Raw genomic sequence first — 15,246 nt, forward strand, 5'->3', positions numbered from 1 at the left:
ACACACACACACACACACACACACACACACACACACACACACACACACACACGTCCCATTCTCCAACCAAAAACAGATTAAAGGAGCCAAACAGCAGAAGTGAGGTATGAACTTCCTGTCCACAGCAGACAAAGGGTTTATGAGCAGAAAATGTAGCCAAGTCTGACTGAAACATTCAAACGACTTTCATCCAATTAACACATGTGATAAAGATCGTTTGGAGATATTCACAACAGAGGGATAGTTTAGAGAAAGGCAAACAAAGAGCGAGCTCAGAGCCAGCATCCACGCTGCCACGTCCTTGCCAGAGCGGTCAAACAAACTGATTTATGATCCCAGTGTGAGAAACACACACACACACGCACACACATACACACACGAGCAAGCAGGTACAAGAATCAATTCATCACACTTTATTTTATGTGACCCCAGCTGATGAAGCAGCTACAAAGCAGCACAATACAGCCTCAGCAGATTCTAGTGATGCTGTTAAAACATACAGTCACAAACGATAAAACCTGGGGCTCAACGCTCGAAACAATCATTAGTTTTACAGGCAGAAGTGTGATTACATGTCAGATTCACATGAAATTGAGGCCAACAACTACTGAACAATCAAAATATATCGATGTGCTTAAAGCGATAGTTCATATCTTCTGAAGCAATGTTCTGTGAAATGGTTCTGAATAATTATTATACCAGCCTATATTATGGTATTGACAGTGTTACATAGAAGCAACAGCAGATAAAATGTTGTATAATGACCACATAATGTGAAACTGACATCATGACAAAGGTTTATAAAAGAGCCTTTAAATTAAAGTTGTTTTATGACGGCAACTGTTCAATATCTACAACAGGTAAGATATTCATTACTTTTCCACCGAACACCACTTCAAAAGATCTAAACACAAATATAAGGGCAATTTTTGATTTACGTGAATGTTTCTAGTTKTTGAGGTTCAGGTTTCCTTTTTTATGTTGCTTTAATTGGTTTTATTTAGACCGATAGGGTTAAACTCTGGTCTCTGGTAAACACAAGGGGGTCAACATTCTAAACTTGGTCCAACCCAAGGACCTATGTGTCAATATTTATTGAGAAACTGTTATATAACAAATTATTATTTTCATACTTTTCTAAAGTATGTATTATGTAGCATTTAGACCATTCCTAACCTAACGAATAAAGGAAAAAAAAGTTTTTTTGTCATTCATCTCTTATGCCTTACTTTTACCAACAACTTTTTCATTTGTTATGTTTTAGAGATAAAACATTTTATCACAAGTCAGTAAATTAGTTTAAAAAAAAAAAGAAAACCTTCACTAAAAACCCAATTAAGTGACTTTGAAATAAAAATACAACACAGAAAATTTTAATTAAATTAAATTCTGTGTTGATCTTTCAAACCCAAAATCAAATAAAATTAAACATAATTGCCTTGGCTTGAAAGTTGGCCAGCTATCATGAGAAGAATGTCCAGTGACAAAAAAAAGAAACCATAAAACGATCTTTTTTAGTATCGCCTTTGAGGCCGGATGAAATGTGAACGAGGGTCCGATTTGGCCCGCGGGCCTTTAGTTGTGATTTAGACTAAATCAAACCACAGCAGCATCGTTGGCCTCAACCCCCGTTTGGAGAAACTGAGGATTCTTTGTGTGAACCAAGTTCTCCTGAGGTCACTTAAACCATGGCCTTAAAGGCCTGCAGGTGGTGGCTGAAAATGTCAACACTTTCTTTGGCCGTAACAAGCTGCTTTTCACACCACTGAACCAGACTCCTCTGCAGCATGTCCACACGTATCTGTTCAAAGTGGACTATCTGCGGACAGAAACAGAAATATTACAAGACTGTCAACATAAAATTCTGTTGACAGCCACAGGGAGGGGGAAATGGATGTTTTAGATATTTTACCTCTTGTTTCGCAACTTCACTAATCTGCTGAAACTCTGTCTCTGCTGCTTTCTTTACCTCTTCCATCTGAAAAATATGGATCACCTTCATATTATTTATCAGAGCAAATAATATTTACATCAAACGTTCTCATTGTTTTTGATGGATAACTATAGCTTGTTGCTGCCCCCTGCTGCTTATACACCGTATGTACATCAACTCACAGCAGCTTTCTTCACAGGTTTGGCCTTCTCCGCATTCTTTCTGRCATTCTCTAACTCCACCATTTTACAGGTCCTCCTGAAGAGCATTTCCTTCATGGCCTCCTGGTAACGTGAGTGCAGGTCCAGGCCGAGGCCGAGTGTGTTCATGTCGTTCACAAAGAAACTCCTCATGCTCTTCTGCTTAAACACAGAATTATTAGGCGTGGAAGAGAGGGACGTCTGAGTTTATTCTAACAAAAAGGGCTGCTCACCTTCATGTTATCAAATACTTCTGATAACTGCACACAAACCCTGCAAGTAAAAAAAAGTTTCATTTGAAGATCTTAGCTGTGAAGCACAAGAACGTTTTCACGCTTCTTCCAACTTAAGGTGATTTTTGTCTTTGTTTTTTTGTGTGTGTGTTTGTGTGTTTGTGTGTGTCCTATGTTCACCTATCTGCTTTCAACAGGTCTTTTTACTTCCTGCTTCTGACCTTTCAGAGCAGGAGGAAACCAAGTAAGTAAATATTTAATCATCTATCTGATTTCATACCAACAAATGCAGCTCAAAGAGCTTCACACAAACACCACAAATGAATAGTATCAATAAAAAATATGGATATTTAAAACATTTTCATGAGAAAATGGAGTTAAAGTCATAAAGCAAAGGTTAAAAGCAACAAAATATTTTAAACTAGGTGGTGAAAGAAATAAAAAACAAAAGTTTCATAAAATGAATCGTGGTAGTCAGAAACCAAAAACTGAGGTTAAAAAATGGTTTTAAACTTTCTGCTGAATGTATTTAGTGATCTAACTTCTCTGTTGTCAATAAATAAGACTTTCAGAGCTTTAGGGTGATTTTGACAAATGAAGCTCCATATCCTATTCAGCTGTCAGAAAGCTTCAGTAAACTGCAGGTATGAGGTTGCAGGGTTTTAGGTAGAACTACAGACAGAGTTTGATCAGTAAAAGCTTCATATGTAAGGTTGGTTTTTAGAATCAATTCTAAACATGACAGGAAGTCAGTGCAGGGCAGCTAAAACTAGGTTAATGTGCTCTGACTCCTCATAGGTTTATGGATACAAAAATACTCTTTTTTTCTATTTAAACAATCATTTTATGATAAAAAAATTGAGCAAAGTTCTAGTCGCTCTGGTTGAACTTGTACAAAATACAAAGATGTTTAATTTTAAACTTCCTAATTTTCAATCTTAAAGTGCCTGTGAGATCAATTTTTTTGTAATAAATATGAATGAATTTTTGGAAAGAGAACATTGATGACATATTGCTAAAGAAATTTCACGCTGCTGAGATGAACAGTTGTTGAGATATTTGGATGTGAAGTAACAGGAAGTGATGTCAAAGGGGAATCCCTGCATGGGAACATGTATAGCTATGACAGCTAACAACGCAGGAAGGAGAGAAGAACCTGATGTTTCTTTGGATTATTTTGAGTCATAGAGAGTTGAAGAAGAGTGAGAGTTTAAATAATATTGCTTCAATAAACAAAGACCATTTCTGTGACATCACTTCCTGTTTCACTTTGGCTGAGCCACGTTCAAATGAAAATCAGACAGTTATGTGACTAAATAGTTAAAATAATTTGTATTATGTCAAGTTTCCTAAATATAAAGTTTGTCATTTTACTTTTTGTATTTGAAAGATCTGCATGTCAGAGGCACTTTGATGGACTTTACTAAAATGAAACAGACTGAACCGGGCCAGTGATGTTTTTGCAAAGAGTTTACTTACTATATAAATAATTTGCTTAAACTGAAATGAAGTTTTATTGGTTTTCAGAGAGCTAAATTGTTCACAAAAATATTACAAAAAATAATGAAAGTTTGAGCTAAAAGTATTACTTTAGTTTAGCAAAAGGAATAAATAAAATCTAAATAAATCTTGTACTGGTCATGGTTCACTGGTCTCCCTGCAGTTCAGATCTGATTGAGAATAACTGGAACCAAAAACACAACCAAGAAGAGGAGCATTGGCTCCAAACAAACAATAAACTTTGGTTCTCTCACCTGGTAAAAGCCTGTTTTTCAAGATCTTCTCCTGGTTCCACACAGAGATGTAGAGCAGCTGCAAAGTGCCCACAAGCTGTTGAGATTTCTGCAAAGAAACAGAGACTGTCTGTGAGAGAAAAAAACWATGACTTTAATACAAATAATTAACACTTATATAAAAGAACCTTACTTTGCTCAGTTAGCACCACTTCTAGAAATCTCTGCAAAAAAAAAGTCAAACTTTCAATAAATCCCATCATAAATGAGTCAGAAAAGACAGAGGTGACAGATAAAGAGGCTGACACACCTCAGCTGCAGTCCTGCTGGAACCGGTCAGCAGGAGGTTCTGGTCTCGTTCAGTTTGAAAGAACTCGTCCACATCCTGCAGACAATATTTGTTCCAGCTTTAAATCCACCCTCAGTTTCTGACACCCAGTGGTTTATGTGTGTCTGTGTACCTTATGGCCTTCTTTCCTCAGCTCTTCCACAGCTTGACTCAGTCGATTGAAAATGTTTCTCTTTATTTTCTGCCTGCCTGGAGGCTGGACACACAAATCAGGATTTTATGTGAAAGTATTTCATAATAAAAGCTGTTTGCTAAGGGAGGGAGCTCAGTCCTTTTTGTTGGAGGAAAAGTTTATCTCACTTTAGTAAAAACAAAAGAACTGAATAAAAGCTGAACAACATTCCTAACAGAACGTTTATCTGTTCTGTTCGTGATATAAATCACACCTAACACAAACGGTTTTAATCACAGCTCTCAGGCTGGAGTTTGTCACAGTTGGGTTACATTTTTTTTTATTTCTTCCAGTCAGTCTTATGTTTGCAGGTGTTTCTTTTCCTGAGTTCAGCTTCTTGTAAAGGTGTGCATGTCCTCAGCTGGCCTCGTCATCTCGCTCACTTCCTGTCCTGCTGCTGGGTCACGCTTTGTTTCGTCCCCCTGGACTTCCTGCAATTTTGTTTTGTTATTAAAGTTATTTCCTGGATCCTGAAACCGGGTCCTTTCATCAACTGTGAACACTTTGTGATTCTTGACAGTATGTTTTTAAAAATAACATTTTTACTGCCTGTTGTCGAAAGGTGACGTCCTCAAAGGAACGCATATGGCCCAGGGTCCACCACATTTCATGCAAGATCTTCTTATGTTGAGAAATGACAGAGTTGTAATGTCATATCTGCAGAGAGTCATATCACCTGAAGTAACTAGTTACATTTACTTGGGGGGGGGGGTACTTCTAGTAGTTATTACGCCATACTTTCTTTACTTGAGTAATGTTATTGTGAAGTATTGCTACTTTTACTACTTTCTGAATACTTTACCCACCATAAAAAACTTCACTGAATGGAAAACAAGTTTTAACCAGAAAGGCATCTGTGAGCCATACATACATTTTTTGGTGTTGAAGTGAGACCTCTTGTTTGTACACAATCTTTGTTATTTCTGCTGAGACGTTTGGAGGTCAGCTGAATATATGATAAACATTAGAAATAGTCACTGTAAGTACTTTACCCTGTTCTGTAATTAAGACACACACACACGCNCACACACACACACACACACACACACACACTGCAAGTATTAGTTTCATGAGAAAAATCTGACTTGAAAAAGTCGTTCTTCTGCTATAATTTGATATTTTGTAATTATGTATTTTATTTGTATTAATTTTCTAGATTTTAGTCTTTAAAAACCTCATAATCTGCACATAATGTTGCAGAATTCACTGACACGCAGAAGACACTTGGTTGATATTTTTCTTTGTTTGGGTCAGTCTGATGAAGTAATTTAAAAATATTAAATCTGATGTTATGATCAGTAACTCAGTACTCAAGAAGCCATTTTACAAAATACTTTTAAACCCTTAATTAGGTAAGTTTTTTGGACTGTTAAGTTTTACTTTTACTTGAGTTGAAGTAGTGCTAACCCCCGATTTCGCACAATCATGCTCAGAATATGTTCTGAAAGACTCCCAGCTACCACCTCTACCCCACAACACATTTTAGTCCAACATCTGTCAACCTGACAGGATTATGGTCATTTCTGTGTTCTCCAAGGCTTGTTAGCATTGGTGACCATCTTGAATTGGGTCAATTCTAAAGGCAAGTTGTAGATTCAGTCATTACGTTCTGCAAGTTTCATTTAAATTCATGAGATATTTAACTAACAGATGTTTAAAAACATTCTGCATTCACCTTTTAGTGACAGGTGTAAGTCAAATAAAAATCCTTGTTTTATTCAGCTCTGACCTTTATTTCTGTAAGAACTGTACGTGAATGGCACCATGTTGGTCACATGAAAGTCTCTCCTTTTTAAAACTGCTGGTGAAACTTTAACCTTTTATTGGGCGTCTTCCTCATGAAAACGCATCCTATTAAACTCTGTAACAGACGTTTTGTTTTCGCGGTTCACTGAGGCTGAAACTAGCTGGAAATCGGAGCAAACTTACACCTGAACTGGTCAGGAAGACCTCCACAGCTTGGTTTTTGCTGAGTACGCTGTGAGCAGAGACCTGCCTCAGGAACGTCTCCAGTGCCCTGCAGTAAGGCTGCCACTCTCCCAAACCCAGAAAACCTGCAGAGAAAACACCAAACACACGAGAAACTCTGAAACACAACCAGCTGGGTTCAGCTTTAAAAAGAGCTGTTTTTATATTGTTTTCACCGAGGGACGGGGTGTCTTCACTCACCCAGCTGTTTCATAGCCTTGGCAGATGCATTCACCTGAGGCCTCGCCGGAAGAGGAGGAAACTTCAAAACAAGAGAGCGACATTTTACTTCACTGCGCCACAAAGCAAATACACAAAAACACAAAAAGATGCCCAGACTGAACACACTGTCGCTGTAGAAGTAAGCACAGTGAGGCAGATCATAAAGATCAGCAGCAAGAAAACATTCTTTAAGGTTTGACTTCATTTTCTACTGAACTGATGTGAGGAAAGACACAAAAACAGCAAATACTTTAAATAAAAAGAGCATTCGTTTGGTTTTAAAATGAGAGAATACTGCCTCTATTTCTGCTTTTGTGTATTTATCTTTTTTTGATTAATTTTTTTTCCACAACCAAAATCTGACACAATTTTTATAGGATTACAGTATTTTCAGTATTTTTTTCTAAAACTCACTGCAGCTGCTTTTTAGCTACATTTTTTTGAGGTGCCTTTATTGACACAAATCACATTTTCACAAAAGTTAAAACTTGCATTTTGGAAGCCTTTCCACGAAATAGACTGAGTATTTTCATTTTGTAAAGTTGATATTTATTTATGTTCACAGCTTTGTTTTTATAATGGTGGGTGCAGGTTTTGGGCTTACTATCACTAAATTTAGATATCTTTAACACGGCTTAAAAATCAAGCTTTTTCCTTGTCTTGGCTGTTGTTTTTATTAGTGTAATTTTATTGTTCTTTTATTTGCTGTTTGCTTGGCAGTTTTGTAGGGCTTTGAGATTTTTGTTAATGAAAAGTGCGTTACAAATTAAATTCTTTATCATTTTTATTAATAATAGCTTAATTTTAGAAATTTAAATAAGATCTTCAAGATGAGAAGCATCATCGTTTTAATTCTCTAAGAAAATAACTTACCTAAAGTGAACAGAAAGATTTTTAAATACTAGAACAAATAAAACACAAGACAAATTACTGCCTTATATGTACAGTATATGTTTCATGTTATTTTTCTTTTTTGTTTGTTTAGTTTTTTACATGCTTTAGAATTTTTTTATCGCTTTCAGCTTAGAACAAAGTATAAAGATTCCTCAAAAAGCATATAGTTTAACAGTTACATAAAATCAGTTTCCTTTTATTCCTGACATCAGCACTCAGTTTGGTTAAGCTACAGCAGGCAGGTAAATAAAGGTGAACAACAATTTTCCCCAAAACTTCTCAGCAAAAAAATACAAACCAGTTTTTTGTAGTTTATTGTCATAAAATCTTGTATCACCAAGTAATATTTGTAGATGAACAGAAAAATAAAGTCCTTACTATGACTCCTTGTAACCCAGGTGTGTCCTCCTGGTTGTACAGGTGCTGCTGCAGCCAGTCGAAGTCATCATAGGTCCGGTCCACATGGTACTCTCCGGTCCCAGACAGCTGGAACAGACCACAGAGACAAAATGTCATCTCAGCTGCATGATCCACTTTCATTGCATTAACAGGACTATTGGGTTAAATAAATTAATTCTATTCACACCTTTTGAGAAACAATTATAAAGGTAAGAGTGTCCCCGTCCTGCAGCACCTCTGTAACTTTGATGGAGTCCCTGTGGACACYCAGAAATGAGGACTCGTCTTTCACCTCTTCCTGTGAGAAAAACAGAGGGAAAAGGGAAGGTGTGCAAACCCAGCAGCTGATAAATTCATATTAATGCACTTAAAAAAACAAGAAATGAGTTCAATTAAAATCTGCTTTGCAATCAGAGTGAAAGTCACRTAACATGTTCCAAAACAACTCTCTCAGGTGCACTCACCATCATGGTCAAGCTGTTTCAAGTCTGACTTGTTGCTGCTTTTATAAAAAAAAATCTAAGTTCAGTCTCCTTTGAGCTCAGTAAAAGCACAAAGCTTAGAGGAGTTTTTGAGAAGAGCTTTGTTTTGTTCCCCGTTTGTTTCAGTCCGGTGAAGCTTCAGCTGCTGAGAAAGCACAGGATATCCTCTGGGTCAAAGTGCACAATGGTTCTGAAAGGCATGAGAYGAGTAAACTGTGCCCGGCCTAAAGTGCTGGTGCAAGGAATTAGACGAGATGAGTAAAACGCTCTGTTATTCTGTAACTGTGGAGCTTCAGACACACCCACGCAGGAAAAGTGCCCTAACGGTCCACACACTTATCTCACTGTCAGCTCTGCAACATTTTAACCACTGGATTCACAAGATTAAAAAAAACAAGAACAAAAGTTTTCCAAGTTATCGCAGTGACTTAAAAAAACAAACACAACATACAGTTTGATTAATAAATGTTTATTATCAGAATAATCATAAATCTGAAGATAGGACACTAGTAGTAGTAATCCTCCTCATTTTCAAACATATCTTCAAAATAAAAGTGGATGTTTGGCTCCTGAAAACTGTAGCGTTTGTATGGAGCGTCCTCCTCCACCTGAACAAAGCTCCAGTAGAAGGGTGACTCGTCCATAAACAGACGGCCATCGAAGAAGTCTGAGAAGCTGAAGTGGAAGCTGTTCCGAGGTTCAACGTCAGGGTCAAAAGAGGCCTCGGTTTGTAGGTACGCTTCATGGCCCACAAGGTCATAAAGCCTCCTGTTCTTTTTGTCAGAGAGCACAGAGTAAGCTGGTGGACAAGAAAAACAGAAGAGGAACAAATAAATTAAAAAAAGGAAGAGTTCATAAGTAAGATGCTGTTGTGCAAGTATAAATTCACTATTTTTGTCTATGTAAATTACACATTTAATTAAAAGAAAATGTTTTGTTGTTGTTTACCTTCAGCAATCTCCCTGAAAGTCTTCTCTGCATGCGAGCTCTTGTTTTTATCCGGGTGGTACTTCACTGCCAGTCTGCGAAAAGACTTTCTGATCTGGCTGTCCGTGGCTGTCGGTTCGACTTGAAGAGTTTCATAGTAAGTTTTAACCGTCTCTGAGGCTGAGGAGGGATGAACTTCTGTTGTGAGGCAGAGCACCAGGACCACACAGGCTTGCATCTGGAGAAAACCCATGTTGAGCACCTGAGAAGACAAGGGAGAACTCAGACAATGTTTGACTTGAAGCTAACAGCTACTGCTTTTTGACAGCTTATTTACATATTCAAACAAAGCTACACACATCAGCTGAGTCATGGTTCTTTTTTTAAGCCTCGTTTCAACTCACCAGCATAAACAAACAGCTGTAAAAAAGTATTAATGTATGGGAGACTTTGTTCACAGTTGCAGCAATAATCTAAGAATACAATTTTTACACGATGTGAATTATTTCCTTGCTAAAACCGAGCACGGTGCAGTTTAAATTCTGTTTCCTGATTCCTCCACTAGAGGGCGGAAATCAACAAACTGAGGAAACAGAAGAAGAAGAAAGCAGTCTTCTTCGTTGGTGCTTAAAGCTGTAGCAAGAAGAAAGGTGGTGGTAAACAACACCCGGGCCCTGAGGTATTCCCAAAAATAACACAAGCCTCATGTTGTTATTAATAATAATAAAAAATCTGTAGTCATTTCATATAAAACGAGAAAGGACTGTTCGGCTGTGATCAACACAGACTTTTTTTTTGTTTGTGGTAAGATTAAACAAGAATTCTTTATTTTCCAGACAGTTCAGACGACGTTTGTTAGCGATTAGCTTTGCGTAGTCTCACATCTCTGCTGACTTTTTATAGTTTGTCAAATATTTACCGAGATAAATACTCGTAAATTTATCCTAATGCTTTGTTCATGTTTAACCAAAACAATCATTTTTGTCCGCMTTTCACAAGTAACAACAGCGGTGCTACTTATTTAGATGTTTTGTTGCGACACGTGAGTTGAGCTTTATTTGTCAAGTTTGTTTTCTTTCATTTTTTTATTTTTCAACATACATCAGGATTGACTTCCAAAGCTATTATTAAAAAATAAGACCGCTTACTTCGAATAACTTTTCTAAATTTTATAATATATCCAAAACGAAGCAGGAGTATAATAAAATACTCACAAGAAATATCTTATTATTCCAGTTGTTGTCTCCCTACTGACTCCCTGTAAAATGTTGGGTAGATTTTTAATATTTTCTTATCACCTCTGAACTTATAAAGACACTCCAGCCTACCTTAAAGTTCTAAGTGTGCTCCTTAACATCACAAAAAGCCTTTGCTGATAGAACAGGTCTGATAAGTGAATCAGCTCACATTCATTTTTTAAAAATCCCACACACTTCATGTCTGAAGCTGAAACTAAAATTTACCCTTCTGTAAGAATTCAATGATCAGTTCAACTCTTAATTTTTAAAATGCATTTATTTCTTTTGTATATTTTTAAATATTGTGGATTTAATGGTCGTTCACATTTTATTGCTATTTGTATGATTGTATTTTGCAAGTGAATGTTATTCAGTTAATCTCTTGTTTTTTATTGTTTGTGTCCCTTTAGTTTTTTGTGATAGACTGAAATCTATCAGTACTTGTTAAGTGCTGTTAAAATACATGTTAAGTTAATGTGTTGTTTTTACTTGTCTTACAGCTCTGTGGAAGGTGAATTGTGTTACTTCAATTAAACAAAGAAAAACGTGAATCTTTGACTTCCTGGCCTGAGTATGTGCTCATACACATGAGTGCTGATTTCTCTCTGAGCTGGGCCCAGAGCCATGCCTGACCGGGACAGCTCCTACCTGTCTGCTGGTGGTGGGAGTGGGGGCAGTCTCGGCGAGGACGGAGGACCTGGGTCTGGTTTGGCGGGGAGTTCAACAGACGGCCGTGGAGGTTCTGGTGGAGGTGTCGGCGGAAACGTCTATGGCTCAGGGGGCATGGGTGGAGCAGGGGCGCCCGGAAACAGCAATGGATTTGGGAACAGCAGCGGTGGGGGGCAAAGTATGGGACTGGCGTTGGATGGCGTCTGCAGGGACTTCATACGCAATGTCTGCAAGAGAGGGAAGCGCTGTCGCTTCAGACACCCGGACTTCAATGAGGTACCGGACTTGGGCGTGCAAAAGAACGAGTTCATCTTCTGTCACGACAATCAGAATAAGGAGTGCATGCGCTCCAACTGCCGCTTTGTCCATGGATCCAAGGAGGATGAGGACTATTACAAGAAAACAGGAGAGTTGCCTCCCAGACTGAGAGGAAAAGTCGCAGCACGACTTGGCCTCTCTCCAATGGACCTCCCTCTCAGCCGTGGAGAGGTTCCGATCTGCAGAGACTTCCTGAAGGGAGAGTGTCTGAGAGGCAACAAGTGTAAATTTCGCCACGTCAAAAAAGACTATGAATATGAATCTTCGAGGGCTGGAGTGGGCGGTGTGGTGGGACAGGGCGCCAGTGGGTTGGTGAATGCGGGGGGAGGCATAGGGGTAGGGGGAGGAGCTTATGGAGGGATGCAAGGACTTGTGGGAGGTGGAGGTAACATGATGGGGACAGGCTGCACCAGCCTGGGGGGGTGCAGAGATCCAGGCATGTCAGGGGTTGTGGGGATGGGCGGAGGCGGGATGAGCGGCTGTCTGTCCATCGGCGCGTCGGGACAACGACGGTACGACAGAAGCGCGTACTCCATGTACGACCCCCTGCTGGAGAGCGGGCTGTTCGATGCCAACTCCCTGGAGGCCTCGATGGACCACACCGCCCTCCAGCTGAAGAGGCGGCGATTGGAGGGCCTTCGTCTGACAGATGGGGGCGGAGGTGGGCACTATGAGCTGGGGGTTCAAGCTACCCTCCAACCTCGGCCTCTGGAGTACAGATTCCTCGAAGAAGAAAACTCCCTGCTGAGGAAGAGAGTGGAAGAGTTGAAGAAGCAGGTTAGAAAACAAACAACAGCTTCACTGAATGTTAAATACATGAAAAACCTTTTCATACAGTCATCCATTAAAGCCCGACTCCCYTTTGTTTTATTTAAATATATGTTTACATTACTAACAAAGCGGTAAAAATGGTATTTTGATATCATAAACTTACAGAGTTAATCAAAGCCCAAACTTGCGTTGTTGAGTCCAGCTTACACAGAGAGTTAGAATGAGGATTGTTAAAACCCCAATCCAATTGGAGGATTATTTAACTTTTCCAAATTAGGATTGGATGTTGTGTAAAATGTCATTTGACAATGGCAGGCAGTGTTTTATAAATTGTATTAATCTTATACAGTATTTGATTAAAACTGCACAAGCTTTGTTTCTAACTAAGGCAGGTGTAGTTGGTGTTTTATTAGACTAGCTCAGGGAACTCATTGTCCAGGATTTTAGAAAATATTTAGGATTTATTTTTAATTGTGTCCAGATTCATTTCCTTTGCCTTTGACAGTTTTAAGGATTCAAGCCCAAACGTAACAGCAACACATCTGCATGCATTATTTAGATATTTTATTTATTATTGTTTTTAATTCAGAAGGGATTTATTTTTTGCCACCAGATAGCAAATGACAATTTTTATTTATCTATTTATTTGTTTGTTTACAATGATTTTATGTTACTTTGCGGAATGGATGTTATCCTCAAACGTTTTAATTTACCAACAGTTTTTCACAGAGTTATCACCATTTCTTACCTACATCTGAAAAACAACATTAGATCTTATCAGGAAACCCATGTTAACCCAGATTATCAGTTCTCCTAAACCAGAGGTTCTCAAACTGGGGTCCCAGGACCCCCAGGGATCCGCGAAAGGCATCTTGGTGGTCCTCAAAAAAATTCACTAAATTGTTAATTTGGTTTTTATTTTTTAAAATGCACAGGGAACATTGAACTAATAAAACAATCATAATAAACTAAATAACAAATATATTCCCATGGCATTTAGGGGTTGAAACGACAGTAAATTACCCTTTAAAAAAGCATGGGGTTTATGAGGGGGTCCCTAGAATTATTTTGCCCTTGTAAGGGGTACCCAGACCCAAAAAGTTTGAGAACCCCTGTCCTAAATGATTAAAGCAATATTTACAAAAAGAGTCAGGGTTACATTTGATGCAGACTGTATGTTTTATAGAGGTAAGCATTGCAGAGAAATGGCATTTCAGCATTTTTAGATTAAGTGTGCCCGAATTAATTGTGAATTTTTGTGATTCTTCTAAAACAGAATTTTCTAGAGTTTCACAGAAATACCTTTCCTTTGATGTACTCGTGGTTATGCAGGAGTGGCAATAAAAACGGTCTTAAAATAGCACAAGACAAGTTTTTCTTGTGGTATTTTTTTTGCGTTTGATGTGTTACTTTTTGCACGGATCTCATCATTTTTCTAAGTATTGTTTTTATGCTCCTCAGGTTTCCAATCTCATCGCCACTAATGAGGTTTTACTGGAACAAAACGCCCAGTTCCGGAGCCAGGCCAAGGTCATGACACTGTCCTCCACTCCGGCTCCCACCGAGCAGAATCTGGCTCCCCCYGTGGGCGCAGTCAGCTCCTACAATCACAGCATCGCTCAGACCCACACCACCCTGAGCAGCGCCGGACTGCAGCCTCGGCCCGTCACTCAGCAAGACCTGGTYGCTCCCACCGGTGCCCCCGCCGCGCCGCCGACCAACGCAGCCCCACCTACGGCGCCCCCGCCGCACCTCAACCCCGAGATCACCCCCCTGTCAGCTGCCCTGGCACAGACCATTGCTCAAGGAATGGCACCGCCTGTTTCCATGGCACAGGTGGCTGCGTCTGTGGCACCGGTGGCCGTGTCCATGACGCAGCCTCTAGCCGGCATCACCATGAGTCAYGCCACCACCCCGATGGTGTCGTACCCGATCGCAAGTCAAAGCATGAGGATCACGACCCTGCCTCACTGAAAAGTCGTCAAAATAACGAGTCAGACCTTCAAGACAGACAGTTTTAACACTGAAGGCTTTTTTATGTTTTGTGAGGTCAGCAGAACAGCGAAAGCGCTGAGATGTGGACACTTTTTTCGTTCGTTTTGTTCTTATCTGTTCCTAAATCATTGTGTCGTGTGGCACTGTTACAAGTCTTTTGGAACGTTGACAAAAATCTGTGTGTATCAGTGGGATCTTTTCACCCTGGAATGTCAACAAACTCAATGCGTGAAGTTTCCCCACAGCGTCTCAGAACTATTCAGCAGGATCGCTGTATGTCCGTGTTTGGGCATAAATCACAATGGAAGCAGTTTGTGTTTATATTTTTCTAGTTTGTTTTGTTGTAAATTAATTTTGGTACTTGAAGAAAATGTCGCAACCACTCGTGAGTCTTGCGTAATCTGTCACCGTGTATATGCATCAGTGTTTTCATAACAGCTGCTTTAATTCTTACAGTAGCTGGAGGTCTGCTGGCAGACATGGTTTTAAATGCTTCAAACATCCTGTTGATCCGGTGGTTTGGGAGGAGTCACATTGTGTAAATGTTAATCTGTTTCTTCAGGAGCTGTAGATCCACCCTATTTCTGTTTTAAACCACTCTTCCTGAGCACGGACTTCTCATAGGGAGTGCTGTTTTAGCAGATGCATACAAGAAATTACACTTTAGGAAAAAATTAAAATGATCATACTTTATGATATTTAGAATTTGGGCACTTGTTACGGGAGYTTTGAAGAGTAAAGAT

The 15,246-nt window shown here is 39.2% G+C and overlaps 2 protein-coding genes across 3 annotated transcripts; one reads left to right on the forward strand and one right to left on the reverse strand.

Moving 5' to 3' along the window:
- Positions 1-1,152: 1,152 nt before the first annotated feature.
- si:dkey-28n18.9 (sorting nexin-5) lies at positions 1,153-8,899 on the reverse strand. The gene is made up of 13 exons (XM_014009155.1): positions 8,568-8,899; positions 8,291-8,401; positions 8,083-8,190; positions 6,790-6,850; positions 6,550-6,674; positions 4,561-4,644; positions 4,410-4,484; positions 4,293-4,323; positions 4,121-4,208; positions 2,367-2,406; positions 2,116-2,292; positions 1,913-1,978; positions 1,153-1,819 (listed from the first exon to the last, which is right to left on the reverse strand). Exons 1-13 carry the CDS (start codon positions 8,571-8,573, stop codon positions 1,682-1,684), a joined length of 1,110 nt encoding a protein of 369 aa, XP_013864609.1. The 5' UTR covers positions 8,574-8,899; the 3' UTR covers positions 1,153-1,681.
- A 1,195-nt stretch (positions 8,900-10,094) lies between these two features.
- Positions 10,095-14,887, forward strand: zc3h10 (zinc finger CCCH-type containing 10). 2 transcript variants are annotated; one of them, XM_014009157.1, is made up of 3 exons: positions 10,095-10,191; positions 11,251-12,514; positions 13,970-14,887. In XM_014009157.1, the coding sequence occupies exons 2-3, from the start codon at positions 11,375-11,377 to the stop codon at positions 14,480-14,482; spliced, it is 1,653 nt and encodes a 550-aa protein (XP_013864611.1). In that variant the 5' UTR covers positions 10,095-10,191; positions 11,251-11,374; the 3' UTR covers positions 14,483-14,887. The 2 variants fall into 2 exon arrangements, with proteins under 2 accessions (XP_013864611.1, XP_013864612.1); XM_014009158.1 differs by lacking the exon at positions 10,095-10,191 and adding an exon at positions 10,198-10,316.
- Positions 14,888-15,246: the final 359 nt, after the last annotated feature.

This window comes from Austrofundulus limnaeus, unplaced genomic scaffold, assembly GCF_001266775.1.
Source record: "Austrofundulus limnaeus strain Quisiro unplaced genomic scaffold, Austrofundulus_limnaeus-1.0 Scaffold55, whole genome shotgun sequence".
In the NCBI taxonomy this organism is placed as follows: Eukaryota; Metazoa; Chordata; class Actinopteri; order Cyprinodontiformes; family Rivulidae; genus Austrofundulus; species Austrofundulus limnaeus.